We start from the raw sequence: 27714 nt of genomic DNA on the forward strand, positions 1-27714 counted from the left end.
GCCATCATTCACTTTTCCATATAATGTGAAACTTTAGCGTTTTCATTGAGTGATCTTTGAAATTACAATTCCAGATTGATTTCTTGCTTGGGCAACATTATGCAATTTATTAGGTTCTGAATGTCATGTACAATTTGTTAATGAATCAAACCAGCCACTACATGATTTCGCTACCCTATTACGTAGTTGAATTGCTCTGATTTCCATTACCTTGTTTTTCATATCTCAAACTCCGCCATGTTTTGAGATTTTGCGGAGAGGTGTGTTGGTTGGGTTACGGAGAGGGTAGCAACATTTTACATACGCGTTTTTTTCTGGAAAATGCACACCTCTCAACTAATTTTATCTATTTATATACATTTTATCGTCCATAAGACTGTTAGGTCGCAGTAACGTTACATCAAATGACAACGGTCCCACAGCTCACTTGTGGTTAGCTATCGTTTGAAGAAGATTAGAAGGGGCTTGCTCCCTACAAATTCTTTCGTCTCCTGCTTTCGGAATGTTTTCCAAAAAGCCTCATGGGGACGTCAAAAAATCTACACAGAAAGTGTTGGATCCAAAAAAAGATGTCCTGACACGTCTGAAACACTTGCGGATTGTTAGTGGTAAGTCGAAATGAGACATTTGGTCGGCTAGCTAGCTAGGCTATACAGTAGCTTGATGCTACAGCTAAACCAAAGCTATCGAAGCGAGCTCGCGACTTTTTCTGTTGATGCAGAGTAGCTAACATGCCTTGGCTTGTTTCTACTCCATCATTGGACAGATTGGAAGCGTACAGTTGTAGTTAGCCATTATATAATATACTATTTTATTGTATTGCAACGCTTGAAATGAATTTGCTGTGTTGAAATGTGTGGCAAACAGTACAAGTTATGTCAAAGCAATATGGTTGCATACCGATTGTAATCAGTGGTTTAGGATGGTCCATATCTATTCTATTCTGCAAATAAATTGAGATGTCATCCATGATTTGATATACGTTAATCACATTTGTCAGCAGTCCTTGTTTTCCGTTTTGTCACTTGACTTATTCTCAATTTGTGGACTAAAGATGGGACATACAGTGCCTTCAGAAATGATTAATACCCCTTGACTTATTCCACATTTGGTTGTTACAGCCTGACTTAAAAATTGTTTAAATATATGTTTTTCTTACCCATCTACACACTACCCCATAATGTCAAAGTGAAAACATGTTTTTAGAAATTTTGGAACTTTCAATGGGATTCAAGTCTGGGTTTTGGCTCGGGCCACTCAAGGACTTATGAATTCTAGTTCTGAAGCCATTCAAGCGTTGCGTTGGCTGTATGCTTGGGGTCATTGTCCTGTTGGAACTTCAATCTTTGCCCCAGTCTAAGGTTGTTTGCATTCTGAAGCAGGTTCTCATCGAGGATTTGTCTGCATTTGGTTCCTTTCTTTGTTACCTCTATCCTTACCAGTCTCTCAGTCCCTGCTGTGGGAAAAGCATCCCTATAGGAAGCACCAGGGACTCTGTCTGTAAATAAGTGGTCAGATGAAGCAGATGCTAAACTACAGGACTGTTTTGCTAGCACAGACTGGAATATGTTCCTGTATTTTTCCGATGGCATTGAGGAGTACACCACATCAGTCACTGGCTTTATCAATAAGTGCATCGAGGACATCCTCCCCACAGTGACTGTACGTACATACCCCAACCAGAAGCCATGGATTACAGGCAACATTCGCACTGAGCTAAAAGGTAGAGCTGACGCTTTGAAGGAGTGGTACTAACCCGGAAGCTTATAAGAAATCCTGCTATGCCCTCCGACAAACCACCAAACAGGCAAAGCGTCAATACAGCAGACCTGCCAACATGCACACATTTTGTGTACCAACTACGCAATTCTGTCCATGTACGAGATCCGAGTTAAAAGTATGCAGAAATGAATAGGGCCTGATTATTATTCTTTTTAAACCATTTTTTATTTAAAAAAATAAATACATCCACTGAGTAAATCTAACATCCTGATTCTCAAGCTGCAACATACAGACATTTACGGAGTTTGTGTCAAGATTTAATGGAGATTAATACATTATTATTTGACGTAGCTGCCCCGTGTCTGCCCCTCCTGTTTCTTGTGATGCTGAGTTTGCTGACTATCAGCTGTATGTAAACACATGGACAAATCCCTTTTCGACTCTGTGTTGTTGTGGAAAGGTAAACACGAATTCTTTCAAGCTAACATTAGCGAACATAAGATGGACATTCAGTGGGCTCTAAAGTGCCAACAGTTCACTTGCATTTGCTAGTGAAAGAAATTAAATGCAAATACGAAAAATAACTCGTGGCATTTGTGTGAGTGTGATATACATTTAATTCTGCATCCCATTAGTTGTATTTTCCACGTAACATTATGAGGATAACACAACCTGGTAGACTGTAACTGTAATTATGATCCATGTCACAAAAAGCATTACAAAAGTATAATCAAAAATAAATATAAAAATCTTGGCATTAAATGGAGTTGGGAGTTTAGAAGACTGCGCGATGAAGAATGAGTGACTGTCCGGTATTAGCTATAGAGGCAATGCTTCTAAAATGCTGTTGCACTAGATTTGAGATTTCATCAATTTTGAAAATCTGAAATGATGTATGCACTGCAAAGAAATACAATAGACACTTACATAGGCTGAAACAGCGGACTCTTCTAGCAAACAGCGTACCCTACTTAAGCTTTGTGTGGCCAGTTTGCGGTCTGTGTCGATGCGATCATTTGTTTTTGTTTTTATGTTTTAAAAATAATTTTGCTTTTAGCGTTGATTAGGAACCGTGTCTAAAAACCCAATACTTGTGAGCTGGCCCTAGTGATTGGCCCTGTTTGAGAGGTGACAAGCGTTACTCTGCTATAGAGACTAAACGTGGGGGCATGTGCTAAGAAAAATGTTATAGATAATTATCTCCATTCTACACTGCACATGTAATGGAATAAACATACAGATAATCTGTGCTAATTCCACACAACATATATTTATTTTATATGTTCTGTACTTATGAGTATGAATCTTTTATTTATGTTTTGTAAATACCTTTTCAGGGGACTAAACTCAACCAGGTGTGATCCATAATGTTTGTCTAAGCACATGAATCTCCAATTTGCCGCGCACGTTTGGTACTCTAAAAAGTTGGACAGGGTTGGCAGGTCTGATACAGGACTAAGATCAAATCGTACTACGCCAGCTCTGACGCTCGTCGGATGTAGCAAGGCTTGGAAACTATTACAGACTACAAAGGGAAGCACAGCCGTGAACTGCCCAGTGGCATGAGCCTACCAGACGAGCTAAATTACTTTTATGCTCGCTTCGAGGCAAGTAACACTGAAACATGTATGAGAGCATCAGCTGTTCCGGATGACTGTGTGATCACGCTCTCCGCAGCCGATGTGAGTTAGACCTTTTAAACAGGTCAACATTCACAAGGCCGCAGGGCCAAACGGATTACCAGGACGTGTACTCCGAGCATGCACTGACCAACTGGCAACTGTCTATACTGACATTTTCAACCTCTTCCTGTCCAAGTCCGTAATACCAACATGTTTCAAGCAGACCACCATAGTCCCTGTGCCCAAGAACGCTAAGGTAACCTGCCTAAATGACTACCTACCCATAGAACTCACGTCTGTAACCATGAAATGTTTTGAAAGGCTGGTCATGGCTCACATCAACACCATTATCCCAGAAACCCTAGACCCACTCCAATTTACGTACCGCACCAACAGATCCACAAATGATGCAATCTTTATTGCACTCCACTCTGCCCTATTTAAAAACATTATTTTTTACCTTTATTTATCTAGTCAAGTCAGTTAAGAACAAATTCTTATTTTCAATGACGGCCTAGGAACAGTGGGTTAACTTCCTTGTTCAGGGGCAGAATGACAGATTTTTACCTTGTCAGCTCGGGGACTAGTCCAATGCTCTAACCACCAGGCTTCCTGCCTCCCCACACCTGGACAAAATCAACACCTATGTCGGAATGCTAATCATTGACTACAGCTCAGCGTTCAACACCATAGTGCCAACACATCTCATCACTGAGCTAAGAACCCTGGGACTAAACACCTCCGTATGCAACTGGATCCTGGACTTCCTGACGGGCTGCCCCAGGTGGTAAGGGTAGATAACAACACATCCGCCACGCTGATCCTCAGCACGGGGGCCCCTCAGGGGTGCGTGCTCAGTCCCCTCCTCTACTCCCTGTTCACTCATGACTGCATGGCCAGGCACGACTCCAACACCATTATGACGGGTTGCATCACTGCCTAGTATGGCAACTGCTTGGCCTCTGACCGCAAGGCACTACAGAGTGTAGTGCTTACAGCCCAGTACATCACCGGGGCCAAGCTTCCTGCCATCCAGGACCTCTACCAGGCGGTGTCAGAGGAAGGCCTTAAAAATTGTCAGACTCCAGCCACCCTAGTCATAGACTGTTCTCTCTTTTTTTGAGTATTTTCTTAACTGCATTGTTGCTTAAGGGCTTGTAAGTAAGCATTTCACTGTAAGGTCAACACCTGTTGTATTTGGCGCATGTGACAAATAAAATTTGATTTGACCAAGATTCTTCTTGAATGGTTGCTCAGTTTGGTTTGATGGCCAGCACTAGGCAGTCTGGGTAGTAACATATTTTTTTCCATTTTCCCAATGATGGAGACCACTGTGCTCTTGGAAACTGTCAACACTGAAATTGTTTTATACCATTCCCCGGATATATGCCTCATCACAATTCTATCTCGGAGATCTATGGACAGGTCCTTGGACTGCATGGTATAGTTTCTGCTCAGCCATGCACTGTCAACTGTGGGATCTTATATAGATAGCTGTGTTTCTTTCTATACGGAACAAAAATATGAATGCAACATTCAACAATTTCAAAGATTCCTCCCCCCTCAGACCAAGGTGGAGGACCTGAGCTGGTGTGGTTACACGTGGTATGCGGTTGTTATGCTTGTTGGACATTCTGCCAAATTCTCTACTACGACAATTGAGGCGGCTTATGGTAAAGATATGATTATTCAATTCTCTGGAAATGGCTCTGGTGGACATTCTTGCAGTCAGCATGCCAATTGCACAATCTCTCAACTTCAGACGTCTGTGGCGTTGTGACAAAACTGCACATTTTAGTGACCTTTTATTGTCCCCAAAACAAGTTGCACCTGTGTAATAATCATGCTATTTAATCAGCTTCTTGATATTCCCCACCGGTCAGGTGGATGGATTACCTTGGCAAAGGGGAAATGCTCACTAACAGGAAGGTAATACCGTGCACAACATTTGAGAAATAAGCTTTTAGTGCATATGTAAATATCGAGGATCATTTTTATTTCAGCTCATGAAACATGGAGCCTACACTTTACATGTTACCTTTATATTTGTGTTCAGTGTAAGTCATGTCCAAACAATTGAATTGGCCACAGGTAGACCCCAATGAATTTGTAGCGACATCTCAAGGATGATCAACGGAAATTGGATGCACCTGAGCTCATTTTAGAGTGTCATAGCAAAAGCGTGTGAATACATACAGTACCAGTCAAAAGTTTGGACACACCTCCTCATTCAAGTGTTTTTCTTTATTTTTACTATTTTCAACATTGTCGAATAATAGTGAAGACCTCACAACTATGAAATGACACACATGGAATCATGTCGTAACCAAAAAAGTGTTAAACAAATCGAAAATATATTTTAGATTCTTCAAAGTAGCCACGCTTTGCCTTGATGACAGCTTTGCACACTCTTGGCTTTCTCTCATATGATTCCATATGTGTTATTTCATAGTTTTGATGTCTTCACTATTACATTTTAAAAAAATAAAGAAAAACACTTGGTGTGTCCAATCTTTTTACTGGCACTGTATGTAAATAAGTCAAGGGGCATGGATACTTTATGAAGGCACTGTATAATAAAACCAGATTGGAGATATCATTCAATTAATTGAGGGAGTTCATCAAAGAGCTGCCTGCTTGAGAGTCAGGTCAATAGGGGTCTGTTTGGAGGATGGTCTTAGCTCTGTCAGTGACATTGGGTGGTGGACCCTGTGAAAAACAGCTAATTTAAACTGGGGCTTCCTTTGGGATTTGTCAGTGTTTGAATACCCATACTGTATACTACATACTTAATGAGTATATACTATTAGTTTTAGTATACTGTAAACTAACGGGATCCTTTCAGTTGAGCATACTAGCACTTCACCTGTCGACCAGAAGTTGATGCTGTTATTATGCAACTTCTTGCTAGATGGTTAGCATAATAAATGAATAGCTAGACATCTTACAACTTTGTGTGTGTTCGTAAATTCAATCTGGAGTGCCATGTGCTCAGAGTGCGCTCTGGGCATTTGTAAATTCAGAGAGTTGTCATAAGTTCAGACTGTTCAGAGGGAGCACTGCCCGTTCTGGACAAGGAGTAGGGTTGAGCTGAACATTCTGACCCCACAACGGCAGTCAAACATCTAAGCTAACTTGCTAAAGTTGTCTAGCTTGCAAGCTACTTCCAGACACAAATGAGAGAACACCTCACTCTGACCATTTTACTTGGCCTAGCAGAGCTGGTTAGGCTGTTTTCATGTTATCTAGAGCGTTGGTGACTAACTGTGCTGCACGGAAATAGTTTCCACTGCTTGTATACTTCGTATTTTGGCAAACGTAGTACGAAATCGGGGAACTTTTTGCATACTAACTATATCCATACTATGACCTGTAAGTATACTACATAGTGCTGTTAGTATGAGTATTCGAACACAGCTCGAGAGTGCAGAGTCCAACTGGGCAATTCCACGGTAACAGTGATGCTGTCAAACAAAAACCAATGATTACAAAGTTAAACAAACCATAACATTCTATGCACAAGGACTACTTTCAACAATTTCCACACAATTTTACTAAAATGCATTTACTTGAACAGTGCAGATCAAAAGTTTGGTTTCGCAAATGACGGCACCAACAGCACAATCAGGTTTTTGTTTGGCATGCATTTTAAGGTGAAAAGTCTGAAGCTGTGTTCGTATACCCATGCTAACATACTGTGTACTATATACTTAATGAGTATATACTATATACTATTAGTTAATTTTAGTATACTGTAAACAAACAGTATCCTTTCAGTTGAGCGTACTAGCTCTTCGTCGGTCTACCTGAAGTTGATGCTGTTGCTATGCATCCTCTTGCTAGCTAGTTAAATCAAATTTTATGTCACATGCACTGAACACAACAGCTGTAGGTAGACCTTACAATGAAATGTTTACATACAAGCCGTTAACCAGCGATGCAGTTAAGAAAATACCCCCCCAAAAAGTAAGAGATAAGAATGACAAATAATTAAAGAGCAGCAGTAAAATAACAATAGCGCGGCTATATGCAGGGGGTACCGGTACAGAGTCAATGTGCGGGGGCACCGATGTCGAGGTAATATGGACACGTAGGTAGAGTTATTAAAGTGATTATGCATAGATAATAACAGAGAGTAGCAGCAGGGTAGAAGGGGGGGGGGGGGTCAATGTAAATACTCTGGGTAGCCATTTGATTAGATGTTCAGGAGTCTTATGGCTTGGGAGTAGCTTGTTTAGAAGCTTCTTGGACCTAGATTTGGTGCTCCGGTACCGCTTGCCGTGCGGTAGCAGAGAGAACAATCTGACTAGGGTGGCTGGAGTCTTTGACAGTTTTTAGGGCCTTCCGACACCGCTTGGTATAGAGGTCCTGGATGGTAGGAAGCTCGGCCCCAGTGATGTACTGGGCCGTACGCACTACCCTCTGTAGTGCCTTGCGGTCGGAAGCTGAGCAGTTGCCATACCAGGCAGTGATGCAACCCGTCAGGATGCTCTCGATGGTGCAGCTGTAAAACCTTTTTGAGGATCTGAGAACCCATACCATGTCTTCTCAGTCTCCTGAGGGGGAATACGTTTTGTCGTGCCCTCTTCACGACTGTCTTGGTGTGCTTAGACCATGTTAGTTTGTTTGTGATGTGGAAACCAAGGAACTTGAAGCTCTCAACCTGCCCCACTGCAGCCCCATTGGTGGGAATGGGGGGTGTGCTCGGTTCTCCTTTTCCTGTAGTCCAGTCATCTCCTTTGTCTTGGTCATGTTGAGGGAGAGGTTGTTGTCCTTGCACCACACGGTCAGGTCTCTGACCTCCCTATAGGCGATCTCATCATTGTCGGTGATCAGGCCTACTACCACTGTTGTCATCAGCAAACTTAATGATGGTGTTGGAGTCGTGCCTGGCCGTGCAGAGTGAACAGGGAGTACAGGAAGGGACTGAGCATGCACCCCTGAGGGGGGCCCCCGTGTTAAGGATCAGCGTAGTGGATGTGTTGTTACCTACCCTTACCACCTGGGGGCAGCCCTTCAGGAAGTCCAGGATCCAGTTGCAGAGGGAGGTGTTTAGTCCCATGGTCCTTAGCTTAGTGATGAGCTTTAAGGGCACTATGGTGTTGAACGCTGAGCTGTAGTCAGTGAATAGCATTCTCACGTAAGTGTTCCTTTTGTCCAGGTGGGAAAGGGCAGTGTGGAGTGCAATAGAGATTGCATCATCTGTGGATCTGTTGGGGCGGTATGCAAATTGGAGTGGAACTAAGGTTTCTGGGATAATGGTGTTGTGAGCCATGACCAGCCTTTCAAAGCACTTCATGGTCACAGACGTGAGTGCTATGGGTCGGTAGTCATTTAGGCAGGTTACCTTAGTGTTCTTGGGCACAGGCACTATGGTGGTCTGCTTAAAACATGTTGGTATTACAGACTCAGACAGGGAGAGGTTGAAAATGTCAGTGAAGACACTTGCCAGTTGGTCAGCGCATGCTCGGAGTACACGTCCTGGTAATCCGTCGCCCTGCGGCCTTGTGAATGTTGACCTGTTTAAAGGTCTTACTCACATCGACGACAGAGAGCGTGATCACACAGTTGTCCAGAACAGCTGATGCTCTCATGCACATTTCAGTGTTACTTGCCTCAAAGCGAGCATATAAGTTATTTAGCTTGTCTGGTAGGCTCGCGTCACTGGGCAGCTCTTGGCTGTGCTTCCCTTTGTAGTCTGTAATAGTTTTCAAGCCCTGCCACATCCGACGAGCGTCTGACCCGGTGTAGTACAATTCGATCTTATTCCTGTATTGACACTTTGCCTGGTTGATGGTTCGTCGGCAGCTCTTCCCTTTAGCTCAGTGCGAATGTTACCTGTAATCCATGGCTTCTGGTTTGGGTATGTACGTACAGTCACTATGGGGACGACATCATCGATGCATTTATTGTTGAAGACTATGACTGATGTGGTGTACTCCTTAATGCCATCAGAAGAATCCCGAAACATATTCCAGTCTGTGCTAGCAAAACAGTCCTGTGGTTTAGCATCTGTTTCATCTGACCACTGTTTTTATATACCGAGTCACTGGTGCTTCCTACTTTAATTTTTGCTTGTAAGCAGGAATCAGGAGGGACACAATGAGAACACTCTGATCATGTTACTCGCCCTAGCAGAGCTGGTTAAGCAGTTTTCATGTTATCCAGAGCGTTGATGACTAACTGTGCAGCTGGCAACAATTTAATTACGCTTTTTTGCCGATGTTTACTGACACCAGCCATATTCAACGGGTGTTTAGCGCTCGTAAAGTCATTATTCTTCATTGTTCCGCTCTGTTACTCGCAGACGAGTGCTCTGAAATCTGAGTAGATAGCCAGAGTGAATTTACGAAAGCACCCGAATGTCCATTGAGAACGCACAACGACTATACTATTTAGCTAAGCTAAGAATGATGGGAATAATCAAGTCAATAAACATTAAGTAGTTAGTTAGCCTATAGTTAATATACTGGCAAGTTTGATGTATAAGTAGCCAACTAACGTTACCATTAGGTCGCTAGCTAACATACCATAGATACTGCTCTAATGATATGCTATGTGGTTCGTAAAGACAGCGTAGCTAACAAATTGTCAGCCAACATAACGTGTAATGTAACTTTATTTTAGAAGTCATTACATTACTCAATATTTTCTTAACATTTTTCATAATTATTTAAAGCAATGAATTTGTATCCACTCAATGTACTTCGGCTGGATATTTTCCGCCAATTTCTTCAAATCTAAAAACAATGTGAAGCCTGCGTGTATACCTCATATTTTGACGAATTTAGTATGACATCTGGGAACTTTTGACATACTATGATCAATAAGCATACTATGTACTCAATTCCCGTCACAAATAGTACAGTTAGTGCGGTTAGTATGAGTATTCGAACACAGCTCAAGTCCCAGAATCACTCTTATCATGGAATTGCAATACTATATTCCCAAAGGGTCCTGAGTTTAAAGCCACAAGCCCCCTTGTTGCATGGCCTGTTCCAAGGCTTTTTTGATATGCTCTTGAGTGGAAATGGAATAGATGGTTGAATGTTGGTTTTGCAGTACCTCTGAAAAAGATCAATGCTTCATGCCATTGTGACTTGTGAGTGAAACATTGCAGTTCCATCTCATGAACCCATTTCCTCTATTGTGTTCAGTGCAGTTACCAGGTTTCCTGTTTCCATTGTCCCCCAGTACAGCAACTACTGTGGGAGCACAGACTGTCATCGTGTCACTGTGCTGCTGTGCCAATAGCAGAGGTTGGAGAGGCGTGTGTGTGCTGCTGAGAAACAACAGCCACATGCTGTGTAATAATGTCATGTTTTAAATTAATGTTAGGCCTAGCGTTTCATTTTATTGGTTGTTGATGAATTAAGAAAACATTGTGTAGGTTAATTCATGTAAAACTATAGGCTAATATCACAACTGTAGTATCTAGCAAAAATACGTTAATTGTGACAGTCTAAAGACATGACTTGAGTGCTGTGCTTTAGCTAGGTAACTGTAAATGCAAATTTTATTTCAAAAGTAGAGGTATTGTTCCCTGGTTTTTAGTGCTGCACACAGTGTACACCTACAGTGGCTTCAGTTTGCCAAGGAGGAGGGAGTAGGCTAGGAACTGCACTCTGTGCAAAGTGGGATGGGTGTGCCCTGACACGCACACTATCCATGGGGAATTTCAGGCCCAGATAAGAATCACGCAATCATGTTGAAGATATAGGCTCGGCCTAATAGAGAGAAGTGTGGCTACCTGACCATAATGGCAGCTACGCAACAGAGGACAAGCTTCAGGCATGACGCCACACATGATGTGTAACCTATGTCAGTGTTTCCCGTAGCTTAATCCACATCCAGGGCTTCTTTAAAGTAACTGTCCAGTGTTTCCTGATTTCTATGAAATATGAACATACAATGTCAGTGAAATAGTTTTCCTTCCAATATATTGCAATTAACTATGTTTAAAAAGTAACTTTTCTGTGTTGGAATGGTGTGGGTGTACCCCAACAATAGAATGGTGTGGGCGTATATCGGTCATTGAAAATATTTGTGCGAGTGGACTGCTCATCAGACAGCATCCTCCTCAGGAGGATGACATCATCCTTTTAGGAAATAGCACGTTTTTTTTAGAATCTCTCTTTTTGAGAGAGGTGGGGAACTTGAAATGTTTTTTTTCTTTCTTCTCAAATGTATGCTTTGGCCACATGCGTATGGGATGAGTTAACAACATTCGGGTATGCGTTAACAGAATATAAACTTTTTAAAAGTGGTATTTTCACTGGACAGTTTCTTTAACCAAAATCTTCAATTGAAAGAAACCAATAGAGGGGTGGGGGGGGTCTAGTTATGAAATGTTGATCATTTCAAGCAGCAGTAGGCTAAACATTATGGCAACTGGCAAGTGGTAGCCTAACTCAGAACAACATCTGCCTGTCTGTGTCTTTGGGAATGAGGAGTTGGTAACGTCAACGCCCTGTCCTTTATTGCCTTTTATTTACAGTCAGATGCTGCTTAATTCTATTAGCCTATCAGAGAGCAGCACGAGACAACAGTGGACATCACGCTACCAAAATGAGGCTATAACAATCCAATGAGCTCAAGATGATTATTATTAGCATATCTTGAAGTTAGCTATTTCATAAAATGAATGGGGCCCTCTTCTGTTGTATATGTAACTACCATATTCTGTATCCCAAATGGCACCCTATTCCCTATACAGTGCAGAACCATATGGGCTCTGGTCAAAAGTAGTGCACTGTATAGGCAATAGGGGGGCATTTGGGTGCAGCCATAGTGTTGTCGGAGCCAGGCACTGGTCTGAATGCATCATGTAGGTTTGAATAGCCCATGGTACTAGTACTACCACCATGTCAAAAGAACAAATCCAGACAGACAATGTGTATGGTTGGACCTAGTCAATGTTCCTAATCGCAGTAGTATGATTGTGTGTTATAGACAGAGGGGTGGCATAGATTAGTGCTGCTGACTACATTCTTCATGTAAACATGACCGGGGAGAGAGAGGGCCATTCGTCTCTCCTAAGTGTTCTTACCCGCCTGACGCTGCTCTCTTCCACAAACGGTGTGCTTCCCAAATGGCACACTATTCCCTGTTGTGCACTGCTTTTGACCATAGTTCTAGGTCAAAAGTTATGAATAGGGTGCCATTTTAGACGCAGCCACTAGCCTATCTGATAAGGACACTTTTCTCTTCCATGTGTTCTATTTTGGAGGTGGAATAGTGGTTCTGCCTGTTGCTATATCAGCAGAGAAAGTCAACAAGAACATGTCCCCTTCCCTTCCCCAAGCTAGGCTATTGTTCAGGACGGAACATTTCTGGCACACAACTGGGCCAGCTGAGGAAGCTGGATTTTGAGAGTGGGGTTCCGTTTTAGGGTGTGTGTGTGTGTGTGAGTGAGTGAACTTCAATTTGGTAGATGGGTAATATTTACAAGAATACTTTCTGACAAGTGTAGCTCTTCAGCCATGTCATGTCAAAATTAGTTACCAGTGTCACCTTTGGGCCAAGATGTTTTTTTCTTCATGTTGGATATGTCTCAGCCGTTCTTTGTCCTGCACCCGTCTCAAGCTGGACCTCCGTCTCTCCTGGCTTTTCTCTGAAGGAACGGAAGGCTTATGGCCCAGAGGAAGCGACAGCAGGCTGGTCATGGGATGCGCGGAGAGGTGTTGCAAGGATGGAGATGGACTGTCATAGAGAGTGGCGTTGGGGTTAGGTTGTTTAGGAGAGGTGTCTGAGCTTTGTGTAATGTTACTGGAATGGTAGCCTACACATATTAGCTTGTTCAGAGTCTGTCAAATCAGTTATGTGAGATATGCACCATATCCCTTAGAGGTCAGAGAAGAGCTCTTGGAGCCTGTTGATGTGTCTGTGCGTGTGGCACCAGTGAGAGCATTTCCAAAATTAGTCCTCAAGAAAAATTGGTTCTCAACTCCTGAGTCACTGCTGTAGGCCTAGTATTTTTTCTAATCATTCAGACAAGAGGCAAAAAATAACTGTTGGAAGTATTTTACAAAAGGTTCACTAAGTCACACATCCTCTCTGCATGATTCGTCCATCCTCTCCTCTCTGGGTCTGTTCAGGATTACAGGGGTAAATCATGTCACGGGGGATTTAAAAGCCTCCGTTGAGATTCTCCAGTGTTCAGTAAGACTGGAAAGAAAGGGAGGACAGATGCTTCCATGTGTCTCCCTATTCCTGTAGTGTTTTCCCACTGGCAAGCTTCTCAACACTGTCCTGGCAACGTCCTCCACAAGACCCTACCTAGCTGATTAGTGTGTAAATTAATTTTGGGCAGGCAGGTCCTCAAGGCTAATTTGTTGTTATACTGACCATCTGACACTCAGCCAGGGGTCAGAAGCCTCTGAGCTTCTCTCCCTATGATTTGTGTGTATGTGTGTGTCAGGGTTTCCGTTAGCAACATGTGGCACCGGACATTTGACGACAGCATATTAATTTACTGGACATTTTGAGAAATGTACCTGACCCCATATGCATTGGGTGCGTAACCAGATTACGGCATCCACCAACTGTACTCAGAATGGCAGAAATCACATTTAGATTATGGTAATTCATATTAACAGAACATGCAAGTCCAGGATGCAACAATGTGCGGTCCGTCTTACCGAATTCGGATGCGCATTTTGAAGGTAATAGAATAACTGTCCACATTTAACTTTTTCTACGCCAACAAGATGAGTAACAAACAGAAAAATAAGTAGCCTCTGTCAATGTACTATCCCCCATAGTAGAAAAGTGTACCTATTCTATTGGTCAGCTTGTCGAAAAAGATATTCCATACAGACTCTGGGACAGTTGTGGGGCGATAGCCTAGATCCCAAATGCATACTACCAGTAGGCCTAGGCTACATAAAGAAAAGTTAAAAAGCAAGGAGTCGGATGCAAAAGACTGGAAAATTTAGCTTAAAATGTTGATCAACTTTTATTTCTTCACATAAGTGCAGCAATGCGCACATGGCAGTAGGCTTTGCATGAATGTTCGTTCCATAATGCAATTAATGGGAAAACACAGTTGTCAAAGCGCACGGCACATGCCAGCGGTTTCCTGTGACAGAGATGAAAACATCCGATAGTAATTTAGAAAGAAGTGAGATCCATTATGCAACAACTAGCATGGGTTGCTAATATGACTAGGATTGTGCATTTGGCTACTGGATGGTAAAATAATTGCCTCCATGGAAATGGTCTGATTTTGGCTAGGCTACTTTGAAGCAAGGTAAGAAATGCCTAATAATATGTAGTAAAACGTTCAGGTTTCAAACAATTAAATACATGTTTTCAAAATGCATACTGCCTCCAGCTCATTGCAAAGTGGTGTGTGATGCACTAACGATGCCTGCCTTCCGTTCCCTGTGCATTTGCTGTTTAAAATGCTGTAGCAGCAGCTCTCACGCTGTCAGACTATCTGTATGCCGTACAAATGTGATAAATAGCCTACATAACGAATATGTAGTCTACAGACACGCCAATTTAATTCCCCCAAATTATGCAAATGAACCTATAGACTGATAAGCATGACCAGTCAAATGTATTTCCATTAATTAATAGGCCCAAAAAATATTATTTTGCAATTTAATGTTTTTCTTCTTCTCTGGCGGCAATTTTATTTATCATCTTTTCTATAAAAAGATATTGTCCAAAGGCCAGCTATTACCAGCTAACGGAAACCCTGATGTGTGTGTGTGTGTGTGTGTGTGTGTGTGTGTGTGTGTCCACTCAGCCAGGACAGTGCCAGGGGTCCGGTGCCTCTAAGCGTTCACCTGAGACCATGTCACATGAGACCGTAAACACTCGTCTGTCAGTCGGTATTCTCCGAGCCTTGGCTTAAGATGTCAAGGTCACATTGCTAAGTGTTTGTCCACCACTACCGTTGTTGTAGAAGTGTTGTGTTCTTTATTTGGGTTAATAGCCCCTCGAGGCGGCTAGCTCTGAAGTAATTGATAATGGGCGGGAAAATGACTGAGAATAAGCAGTGACTGACTGACTCCACTTTGAAGTACAGTTACAGCTATAGTAGGGCCACAAGCTTGTTCTGACCATGTGACCTGACCCCTCTCACTCTTTCTCTCACTCTTTCTCTCACTCTCTCTCTCTCTCTCTCTCTGCAGAAAATGCTGAGTCGGGGGATCTGAAGCACTTCTTTGACCAGTACTACTCTCACATCTACTATGTGTTCTTTGAGAACTTTGTCGCCATTGAAGTCAGTCTCAAACAAAAAGGTGAGAATACAAGGTCAAGAATACTCTGGTTGGTTGGCCTGACACGGGTATTGTTTGAGCCACTTCCTCACATTCACTTCTCTTTTGTAGGTCACAAATCGCAAAGGGAAGAACTTGACTCCATTCTATTCATATTTGAGGTAAGACTGTTACTTCTGAAATATTGAGGGGATGTTTTAAATGTCACAGTTCTTGAGAGTGATGGCATCTGACTTAATTGGTCGATAATACACAGAATTCCTAGAAAGTAGAATGGAGGAGGTATAACGGAGGGTTAGCCTAAGCAGGTTAGTGTGTAGGCTACTGTAAATCAGAGATTAGGGTGCTTCTGAATGTTCTCTAAAGTTGGTTCGTTAACTCCTCAATCCCCATGTGTGAAATATCCCCCAGACCGTGAATGTGGAGCCATTGAAACACACATACATTGCCACGTGATGTTATTAGACTGGAGGCTACATTCACTGAGGCCTCAAGGCTTGTAGCAAGATGTTCTGTTTAGATTTCAAGGATCTACATGATCCCACATCTCTCTCACTTACTTTGACAATAAGTATTTAAGATGACTTAGTTGTTTAAGGCACGTGTGTGATATTTATAGACACAGGCGGTGAGCTGAGAGGCTGGTTTTTGGTCCAAACAAAATGGGTCTGTTTCGTGTTTGGCACACTAGTGGCCTTTTATCAGTTGACATGGGGTGTGAATGAGTCATGTGGCATTACATCTTCATAGTCTCCTTACAGGGAGGGCCAAGTCCACATGCTGCAGTTGAGCTTGCAAGTAAGCATTTCACTGTGCTGTTTTACACCTGCTGTATCATGTGCGCGTGACAAATAAACTTTGAAACCTCACAACTAAAATCACTGCCAATTCCCTGAGAGAATTGAGTGTCAGAGTGACAGGGCTTAAGTACATTTACATTGTAGTATTTTAGCAGACGCTCTTATCCAGAGCGACTTACAGGAGCAATTAGCGTTAAGTGCCTTGCTCAAGGGAACATCATCAGATTTTTCCCCTAGTTGGCTCAGGGATTCAAACCAGCGACCTTTCAGTTACTGTCCTGGCCTCTTAACCATTAGGCTACCTCTTTCGGGTGTTGAAATGTGTGGGATTAGACAAACTATTGTAATGTAGGTTTATGTTCACCCCTCCCTCGTCTTTGTTTCAAAGATGTCCATGGGAAGGTGTGTCGTCAACTCACCTCTCCCAGGTTGCCTCATGGTCTTCTTATTGCGATATCTACCGCTTAGCTGGTTACTTCATCCATAACGGAGAGGCGAGGCGTCTGACAGACTACTTGGATAATTGCCCATATATTCCACAACGAAGATAGATTATTTTGTTTCAAAATGGTTGTAATACCGACACTGGCCTAAATACCGTTTCTGACTGTTGTAATTTATGTTCTGTTTACAGAAGATTCTGCAGCTCCTACCAGAGCGAATACACGGACGATGGCAGTTCCACAGCATAGGTACATTTATACTAGGCCCTTGTACATGTTGTGCCATTGTGAGTGTGGACGTCTTTATCAGCTACCGGTAAGTGTGTGGGAGTGCGAGTCTTTTTTTTGGTTTTTTTTCTCTAGATTTTACCTCATGATCAGACATTTGGTCCCATCATGTGTTTGAAATCAGGTTAAGCCAGTTACATGGGTATCGGGCCCACACACTCCTCCCTTGCCAATGTCTCTTAGTTCTGGCTGTAGCTAATTGAGTTCCTACATGATTTGTAACATGCGTTTGGAGTGAGAACGGAAGGAGCGCAGTGCTGCCCTCTCCTCACCCCTCCACTAGGTGGTCTCTCCTTTTCCACTGCACTGAGACCACTGTGCAGTTGGATACAAAGGCCACCCAGAGAAAGACAGAGAATGCCATGGACCTGGGGATGAGGGTCTCCCAGGTCTGACCGAGTACTCTGACATGTACTGGGGGCGGGGGGCTTGCTGGTTATTGCTATTCTGGTTGATGTGAATTGTTTTCCCCTCACAGGCCTCATCCTGAAGAAGCTGTTGCACACTGGGAACTCTTTAAAGGTATATCAGATTGGTCGTTCACTCGTCAGTAGCATCGCCAGTAGCCAACTTGCCTCTGCTTGATGTACAACTGTTGTTTTTGTAATAGTCTTCCTGTTTTTCTGTTCTCTTCCTATTTTGCAATGGTGTTGACTGCTGTGGGCATTTGGTAATGGTATGCTCATAGAAATAGACTGACTAGAGTCGATTTCTATGAGTATGTCCCTGACTGTCTCTCTTTTTCTCCCCTGTAGATCCGAAGGGAGGGTGTGCGTCTGTTCCTGCTATGGATGCAGGCCCTGCAGGGTAACGCGCTGAGAGAGCAGCTATGGATATTTGCCTGTCTGATCCCTGGCTTCCCATCCCCTCAGTCAGAGCTGGGACCCCGTACCCTGGACAACCTGGTGAACCCCCCTCTCAGCCTTCAGGAGAGTCAGTATTAATGCTTTTGTCTCTAAACCTGTTACCTTGTTTGTGACATGTTATTTGGAAGAAGCTTGAGGGCAACAGATATTTCATATTCTAACTGGTATGGCCAATTTCAAACGTAATGGTCGTACAGGCACCCAATTATTGAACACATAACTGTGGGTGTACATCTCAAGGTGCTGATTCTGCTGCTTTTGTTTCTTCCCTTCTTCCATTCCTTCAGCTCAAGTGACTCCAGAAGAGATCAGTCCCCTGGTTCCTCCACAGTCAGGGGATAAGGGCCAGGAAGACCTCACAGGATACTTTCTAGAGGCTCTTCTGAAATACATGGTAAACCAGGTACTCTTCCCTTTATTACTAACACTGCTAACATGCTTGGCGTGGATGCAGCGTTACCTACTACCTACCGGCAAGCCTTTTGTCATGGCCTTCTGTCTGTTTGCAAGTGCAAACGACGGTAACCCCCTGAAAAGTGGCTTACATCATTTTAAATAAGCTTGTGTAGCGGAGTTAAGAAAGTGCCGTAAAGGCCCACTTCACAGCTAGCTTGAAATGTTGCGGATGGAGCCATCCAATCAGTACCGTTTTGGGTGGCTCAACCCATTACAACGTTGTCAAGGAGCACGGTCACGTGTGTTGCGAAGCAGAGGATCACTGGTTCAAGCTCAGTTTGGGGAGGTTGGACAGTGGAATAAGCTAAGCTGTTAGCAACACATTGACCCCCATTACATTTTGCATCTGCATGCTTTTGCTGCAGTGTACTGTATGCTGACACACACTCACTGAGCTAACGGCTGTGCTGCTTTCTCTCTCCGTGGCTTTCCCAGATAAACCCTCCTCTCCCTGCCTGTCTCTTGTCCTGTCTGTTATTCTTTGTTAACAGTAGTCTCTTGTTGTGTTGAGGGTGTTCTCATGAAACCAGTTGCAACCATGGCAGTAGCAAATTTAGTTAGAAAACCATGATGCATCTGCAACAATCAACTATCATTCTGAAGACTAATATGCCTAGTTTATGGCACAGTGCCTTATTTTAAATACACTTCAATTTTGTACATTTCCACCCCGAATTGTCATTACCGAAATGCGTCCGGATTAAATTCTTCAGTTATTTTATACAATTTTACTTTAGAAAAACACAATGTTGCTGTAGTTTGTCCATAAATCATACAAATTATATGCTAGTTGATGTTTTTATTAAACTATAATATTTAAGTTAAAAAAAGTTTGTGGTCATGTTTCTCAATACCGTAACACTTTTTTTCAAGTTGCTTTATTTTTTTAAATAAAGTTTTATCCATGATTCATCTTCTAGAGAAGTAGTCCTTAGATGAGCACATGTTAATGTAATTTCTTCACTTATATGCCTCCAGAATGAGGATCTTATTCTCAAACACCCCCTTGGGAAAAACTTAGAGAGCCATTACCTTACCAACATGGAGGCATGAATCTGCTTTAGTAATGGGGTCAACTGTTTGCTGACTGATAATGGCTGTCTCCTATTACTTTCAGATTGAGCTACGGGTCTCTCATTACCGAAACACAACTTTCTCATTACTGCATAATTTTTAGGTCCATTTCGGCAATAAGAACCTTAATTTCGGTCATGATAATAAGCTAATTCTAATAAGGTATAATCAGTGGGTGTGCTGTGCTGGTAACTTCAATTATTTACTAGGACCACTGCTTACACCTATTGTATCGATTTTTTTTTTTTTTATTTATTTATTTATTTATTTCTGTAAAAAAAATCATTATTTGATTAAGTATGGGTTGTCAATAAATATGGGTATATAAACCCCATTTAATTGACTTAAAGCCACAATCTAGAGTTTGTGTTTTCAGCAAAGAGCAACCCAACCATTAAAAATAACATCTGTACAGAAGTTATTATAACAAACAAGATTCAGAAAAGGTTGTGTTGTGGTAATAGGAGAAATGGCAAAACACATTTTAAATATATACTGAACAAAAATCTAAACACAACATGCAACAATTTCAAAGATTTTACTGAGTTACAGTTCATATAAGGAAATCAGTCAATATAAATATATTCAGTAGGCCCTAATGAATGTGTTCAGACCCCTTAACTTTTTCCACATTTTATGTTACAGCCTTATTCTAAAATGGATTAAATATTTTTTTCCCCTAATCAATCTACACACAATATCACATTTATATAAGTATTCAAGCCCTTTACTCAGTACTTTGTTGAAGCACCTTTGGCAGTGATTACAGCCTTGAGTCTTCTTGGGTATGATGCCACAAACTTGGCACACCTGTATTTGGGGAGTTTCTCCCATTCTTCTCTGCAGATCCTCTCAAGCTCTGTCGGGTTGGATGGGGAGCGTTGCTACACAGCTAATTTCAGGTCTCTCCAGAGATGTTAGATTGGGTTCAAGTCCAGGCTCTGATTAAGCCACTCAAGGACATTCAGAAACTTGTCCCGAAGCCACTCCTGCGTTGTCTTGACTGTGTGCTTAGGGTTGTTGTCCTGTTGGAAGGTGACACTTCTCCTCAGTCTGAGGTCCTGAGCGCTCTGGAGCAGATTTTCATCAAGGATCTCTCTGTACTTTTCTCCGTTCATCTTTCCCTTGGTCCTGACTAGTCACCCAGTCCCTGCCTTTGAAAAACATCCACACAGCATGATGCTGCCACCACCTTGCTTCACCGTAGGGATCATGACAGGTTTTCTCCATACTTGGCATTCAGGCCAAAGAGTTCAGTCTTGGTTTCATCCGACTAGAGAATGTTGTTTCTCATGGTCTGAGTTTTTTTAGATGCCTTTTAGCAAACTCCAAGCAGGCTGTCATATGCCTTTTACTGAGGAGTGGCTTCCCGTCTGGCCACTCTACCATAAAGGCCTGATTGGTGGAGTGCTGCAAAGATGGTTGTCCTTCTGGAAGGTTTTCCCTTCTCCACAGAGGAACTCTGGAGCTCTGTCAGTGTCCATCGGGTTCTTGGTCACCTCCCTGACCAAGGCCCTTCTCCCCCGATTGCTCAGTTTGGTTGGCCGGCACTAGGAAGAGTCTTGGTGGTTCCAAACTTCCATTTAAGAATGATGGAGGCCACTGTGTTCTTGGGGACCTTCAATGCTGCAGACATTTTTTGGTACCCTTCCCCTGTTCTGTGCCTTTACACCATCCTGTCTCGGAGCACTACGGACAATTCCTTTTGACCTCTTTGTTTTTGCTCTGACATGTGCTATCAGCCGTGGGACCTTATTGATTGGTGTGTGCCTTTCCAAATCATGTCCAATCAATTGAATTTACCACAGGTGGACCGCAATCAAGTTGTAGAAACATCTCAAGGATGATCAATGGAAACAGGATGCACCTGAGCTCAATTTCGAGTCTCTTAGCAAAGGGTCTGAATACTTATGTAAATAAGGTATTTCTGTTTCTTATTTTTAAATAATTTGCCAAAATGTCTAAAAACCTTTTTTCGCTTTGTCATTTTGAGGTACTGTGTGTAGATTGATGAGGAAATGTTTGTCTTTAATCCATTTTAGAATAAGACTGTAACATAACAAAATGTGGAAAAAGTCAAGGGGTCAGAATACTTTCCGAATGCACTGGATGGATTTCACATTACCCCACCCGCTGGGGAGCCAGGCCCACCCGCTGGGGAGCCAGGCCCAGCCAATCATAAAGTTTTTCCCCACAAAAGGGCTTTATTACAGACAGAAATAATCCTCAGTATACTGTGTGACAACTGCACATTTTAGTGGCCTTTTATTGTGCCCATCACAAGCTGCACCTGTGTGATGATCATGCTGTTTTATCAGCTTATTGATATGCCACACATGTCAGGTGGATGGATTATCTTGGCAAAGGAGAAATACTCACTAACAGGGATGTAAAACAAATTTGTGCGCAAAATTTGAGAGAAATAATATTTTATAATATGGACCAACACTTTACATGTTTTGTTTATTTTTGTTCAGTATATTTGTTTTCAGTGTTATGTTTAACTCAGACCTTTTCATTAGGTGAGCAATGTTAAAAATATTAGAAATTGATTCGGACAACTTTTTTGGACTTCAAAAACTGTTGTGGTAAAGATAATTTTGGCGTCGGTAGTTGTAGAAATTGTTGTAAAATGCATAATATCTGATCAGTAAACATTACAATAGTTATGAAATCGATAAATACAGATCGTGATCCACGAGGTATTATGGTGGGGAAAGTTTTTCAAATTTGTATTTTATTTTAAAAAATTGTCACGTGCCATTTCATGAGGATCACCCTGTTGTCTTACACCCTGCAGGCCAAAAGTCTGGAGTGGAAGTGCAAAGACAACCACGAGAAGGGCTTCGCATTCCTGTTTGGAAACTTCAAGAAATATTACCTGCCGCACATATTCCCTAACTTTTCCAAGGAGACCAGTTTGTACCATCCCATATTGGGTGAGGAGAACATCTGAATTAGTATGAGATAAACAAACAGAAACTGATTTTTAGTTTTGCATTATACTATAGTGGTGCAGTGTGCATAGAAGTTCATTGATACCCTTTTTGACACTACTGAGCCGTGTTATACATACGTTCTTCGACATTGCTCGTCCTAATACTTCTATATTTCTTCATTCTTATCATTTTAGCTTTGTGTTGTGTATTGTTAGATATGACTGCACCGTTGGAGCTAGGAACACAAGCATTTCGCTACACCCGCAATAACATCTGTTACATATGTGTTTGCAACCAATACAATTTGATATGACCATATGCTTAAACCATGCTGGAAAGAAAATATCAGAGCCAGCACAGTACGGGTAGCACAATGGTGTGAAAAGGGGATTAGCGTTACATCCTTATTCTCTATTCACCCTCTCTGTCTGCCCCCCCCAGAGGTTCCATCAATGAGACCAAAGCCTTACTACAGTGTGGTGAAGAAAGACCCAGAGACCAACGAGGCAGTGTACTGTACTAAGGAGAGCCTCCTCAACGCGCGGGTCATCTTCATCCGCTGGCTGGTGTCCTTCTGGCTGGAGCCACGCTCCAACACTGGAACACACATCCCTGGGGTGGACGGAGAGAGGGAGAGTGTGCCAAAGAACATCCAGGTAATCACCATATACACACCTGAGGGGAGAGTTTGCCAGGGTTAGCACATCGTATAATATCTAGGTACATGGATGGAAATTTGTGCCATGCGATATTTTCCATCCCTGTCTAGTTATCGTAGAGAGAGTGCGCCAAAAAACATCTATGTAGGTCATGCAGGCATCATCACACCTGAGGGAAGGTAAGAGGTATGAAGAGTTAGCATAATTATATCTTCACATTAAACACAGGCTCTGGGACAGCTTTTGAGTTGTGATATTGCTCGGTCTGTGGGTTATACTAGTGAACCTCCAACACATGCATTGTGTTACATATATATTTGCCAGGCCTTATCGAAGCTGTAACGGTGGTCACTGATGATTGTGTTTCTCTGGTTGTCTCCCAGAGGGCAGCAGCTGGGCTGGCAGGGCGGGGACATGGGCTGGGGGATGACTTGGGCCCCAGGGCAGACAGCCTGGATGGAGGGATGGGTTGTGAGCAGGAGCAGTCCCACTCCAACACCTCCACCCTAACAGAGAGGGAGCCCAGCTCCTCCAGCCTGTGTAGTATGGACGAGGAGCACCTCACTGACATGGAGGTTGTGAGAAGAGTCCTCTGTTCGTCCAGGACCAATGTCAACTTCATCACTGAGATTTTCCGACAGGTACAGCACACTTACTCACACAGTACATTGTGTTTGGCTGGTGCTGTTTGTAATAAATACATTTTAGCCCTTGGGATCAATACATTTCTATTACTACTACTACTGGGTCATTCCACAAAATCCCCTTTTGGTCCCTTGTTATATTTTAAGTAGAAATTGTGCAGCAATATTGAATTGTAAAAGCCTGTTATATTAAAGCTGCACTATGCCGAAATAGCTCCGACCATTTCCTGGTTGCTAAAATTGTAATAGTTCGCCTAATTTCAGATTACGTGACAGTCTAGAGAATCATTGTACCATCTAAACCGCTGTGAAATATAAAACCAAAAATGTTGTATTTTCAGCTGTTTGAAGCTGGTGTACAAAACTGAAAGTAAAAGACGCAAAAAAAATTATTAATGAACGGGAAGCATAGAAATAGCGTGCACAGAACAGATTTACGGCTTCTTAGACTTGCTTTCAATGCGAACAGATCTATAACTCACATTTCTATGTGAATATGGTCGTGTCACCCAAAACGTTACAGATGTTGCAGCTTTAAATGAAGTTACCTTTTTAATATGAACCACATGGAAAATTCAATAATTCCGATTTTTTTTTTTATATGAATGAAGTCTTGCGAAAGTGGCAAAATTCAGCAGTTTGACTTATACCTCTGTGCCCTTTCTGTGACTTCTAGAAAGGTTTTAAGATAATTAACCCCCAAATGTCTTAATGTTCACGATCATTAGCTAGGTTTCATTCGACTATTCTAAAATCCGAATAAAGAAAATATGCGCATTTTCCCACCAGTGGTTTGTTTCCACCAAACTGACTTGTTGGAGATAAAAAAATCTGTACGTGATTACGTAGTGCACACAAAATGTACTTTTCTGCTTAAGTTTTCATCTACCAAATAAAAATAGCTTTGTCAATCTGCATATAGCAAATGTGCCTGCTTTGGTCTTGGTATGTGCCAACAGCTCGCAGATGCAGTGCGAGAATGCTGTGCAGGTAGGCTTGTCTCCATAATGAGATTATTATGGGGGTTTATTTGTCAAACGGCAGTAAACATGTCACCAGAATCAGGCCCTCAATATTGTTTGGAAAGGAGCATCAAGATCACTGTGAAGTTCATCGTAAATTATTTCTTCTGTAGCCTAATAAACTGCATGGTTTCCCAAGTCGTAGTGGGAGGACCACACACCATATCGCGTGACTCCAAGTTGACTAAATATTTGCGCATAAAGGTGTTTCCACCGCCATTTCTCACTTAATAATTTTACTGATACAAAAAGATACCACCATGTCGAACGAACAAATTATCTGTCAGCATTTATACAATTGTTCCGAAACTTCCTGTCTCCATCACAGATTTGTTTCTTTTTTCAGTATGACTTTATTCACATAAAAACAGGATGGAAACGTGGTCAAAAAAACCTGTCCCTCATTTTAAGGTCACATGAACTGAACTTTTTTAAATGTATTTTTAAATAATGTTTTCAAAAAAACATTGAACATTAGTCAAATCATAGTGTAAAAGCAGTTGAGCTGGTTCTACTCTTTTTGTTTTTTCCTGGTGTTTTGTGGTGGAAAACTGAGTGGGTCGAGCATAACATGTCAACTCTATTACTCATAGACAGGCTAGAAATGTAAAAAAAAAAATATATATATATATATATATATATATATATATATATATATATATATATATATATTGTGAAGCTTGCATTCAATTACCCCTCCCTGTTGCACACAAGCTTCCATTCCATGTCACAAGGGGATTTATGGCAGATTTAAGATGAAATCGCCAACGCTGTTACTTTATTTGGCACTTACTATATTCTTTTATTTATTTAACCTCCTTGAGATGGGAATACAACATGTTTTTTTTAATAAGTTGAACGTGCTGTTCATGACAATGTTAAAATTAGGTGAAATCAAAGTTTTCACCAAGTTACACTACCCAAAAGGGACTCATTTCGTGGAACGACCCTACATCTACTAGTACTACTAGTACACTAAATATCCCTGTAAAAGTCTGTTGTTGTGTGTCTGTATGCTCCACAGAGAGCCACTAGGATAAACAAGTCTGCTCCATTTGAATCCAGCACAGTGACGTTGTTGTTGTCCTCAGGCCTTCCTGTTGCCGATGTGTGAGGCTGCAGCCATGAGGAAGGTGGTGCGGGTGTACCAGGAGTGGTTTGCCCAGGAGGACAAGCCTTTGTTTATGAGGGAGCCGGAGGAGGAGAGGATCTTTTCCACCGCCGGAGAGGTTAACCTGGAGCCTGTACCCCAGCAGGGCCCAGAGAAGGAAGAGGAGGTGAGGGCTGGAACTAGGGCTATGGGTGGGTGAGGATGGATGCACCAGGGACCTATTCATTAGGACACACTAAAGACAAAAATGAGTCCAGGTAGTCACTCATGTTTCAGTCCGTTTTCTTACGTTTGGTAATGAACACTACCCTTAAGACAAAGTAGACAGGCTACATCATGTCTTCATGGTCTCTGTCTAACATATGTTGTGCATTTGCACTTCTTTCTGTGTCCTCTCAGAGGGTGAATAAAGTGTCTGAGAAAGAGCTACTGGAGTACAGTGTGCGTGCAGGTGTTCAGCCCACTCTACAGGTATGTTCTATTGGCCAACACACACATTTTGCAGAATAGGCAACCATATTAAGTAATTATGTAACGATCACTAGCTTCAATCCGATAGTGTCCAGTTCCATGCCTTTCTTCAACACCGTCATCTCCCCCTCTCTTCCACCCCAGGTGTTTGTCACCAACTCGGCCAATGTGTTTCTGCTGGAACCAGCCAACGAGCTGAAGATGCTGCTGGAGGAACATGTTGACATGTGCAAGAGAGTCCTTAACATATACCGCAGCCTGGTCATGCATGAAACCATGGACCAGAAGACATGGTATAGCACAACATTAACTCTGAGCAGCCCATGGGTTTTAATGAGGAAGCATAGCATACATTTACGGCCAGACCCAATTTGTTCCCCACAACTCCCATTAGCCCTAACCCTTCAATGTTTGCAGATCTGAAGGGTCTGGATAGGTATAAGCAGTGTAGTGGGGAGCTTAAATGTTTTTTCTTATACCTACAGAAGGGTTAGGGCCAAGGTGGAGAGGTAGGGACTTTCTTCTTTTTGTGCAACATATCCTTATGTGACCACTTCTCACTTGTGGTGCATCTGCTTGTCTGTGCATCTGACTGTCTGTCTGTGCAGGGAGCAGATCCTGCTGGTCCTGCTGAGGGTGACCGAATGTGTGATGAAGAGACCTCCCTCAATCATGCCCCACGGCAAGAAGAACATGACCCTCTCAGGGAGACTGGCCGGGGCAGTCTTTCAGGTACACTACGTGCCCTAAATGATACCCTATTCCCTACATAGTGCACTACTTTTCACCAGGGCCCATAGGGCTGATGTCAAAACTAGTGCACCATGTTGGGAAGACGGAACCATTTGGGACACATACTGTGACTAACCACATGAGGGTGCTTTCTCAATGGTCTTCTCTTGATTCCTTGAATCCTCCCCTTGCTTCCCACTGACAATTTGAAAATAATTTGGGAAATGACAGAGGACACAAGGAATCGAGCAGAGCATTTTGAGAAAGAGCCATGTTGCCTCCACAACCTTCTTCCGCATGAAACCTAACAAAGGGAAGTTTGTAAAGGATGTTTCTACTTTTCATGCTAGTCTTTCTGCCTCTTCCTCTGGTAGACCCTGATAGTGGCGTGGATCAAGGGGAACCTGAACGTGTACATCTCCAGGGAGCTGTGGGATGACCTGCTGGCCGTGCTGTCCTCGCTCACCTGCTGGGAGGAGCTGGTCACAGAATGGTCCCTCACCATGGAGACGCTCACCAAGGTTCTGGCCCGCAACCTGTACAGGTAAAAACAGGAGAGAACGTGCTCAACACACACACACACACTGAGGAAGGCGAAAGCCGAAGGGTTTTGTTAAGACGTTGAAAATAAG

At 42.5% G+C, this 27714-nt stretch overlaps 1 protein-coding gene across 9 annotated transcripts in view; it reads left to right on the forward strand.

Moving 5' to 3' along the window:
- The first annotated feature begins 231 nt into the window (after positions 1–231).
- LOC106601189 (Ral GTPase activating protein catalytic subunit alpha 1) overlaps positions 232–27714 on the forward strand; it is a 74826-nt gene continuing 47343 nt past the window's right edge. For 5 of the 9 annotated variants that reach the window (XM_014193201.3, XM_014193174.3, XM_014193218.3 and 2 more), the window contains exons 1-15: positions 232–608; positions 15488–15598; positions 15689–15738; positions 17012–17069; positions 17587–17630; positions 17864–18041; positions 18262–18377; positions 22305–22443; positions 22885–23099; positions 23486–23743; positions 25860–26045; positions 26279–26350; positions 26495–26643; positions 26959–27082; positions 27457–27626. In XM_014193201.3, the coding sequence (XP_014048676.2) occupies positions 503–608; positions 15488–15598; positions 15689–15738; positions 17012–17069; positions 17587–17630; positions 17864–18041; positions 18262–18377; positions 22305–22443; positions 22885–23099; positions 23486–23743; positions 25860–26045; positions 26279–26350; positions 26495–26643; positions 26959–27082; positions 27457–27626 (1976 nt within the window). In that variant the 5' untranslated portion in view covers positions 232–502. The remainder of the gene's footprint in view (positions 609–15487; positions 15599–15688; positions 15739–17011; positions 17070–17586; positions 17631–17863; positions 18042–18261; positions 18378–22304; positions 22444–22884; positions 23100–23485; positions 23744–25859; positions 26046–26278; positions 26351–26494; positions 26644–26958; positions 27083–27456; positions 27627–27714) is intronic. The other 4 variants (XM_014193229.3, XM_014193244.3, XM_014193237.3 and 1 more) reach the window with 2 other exon arrangements.

Source organism: Salmo salar, chromosome 01, assembly GCF_965601325.2.
Source record: "Salmo salar chromosome 01, fSalSal1, whole genome shotgun sequence".
Classification (NCBI taxonomy): Eukaryota; Metazoa; Chordata; class Actinopteri; order Salmoniformes; family Salmonidae; genus Salmo; species Salmo salar.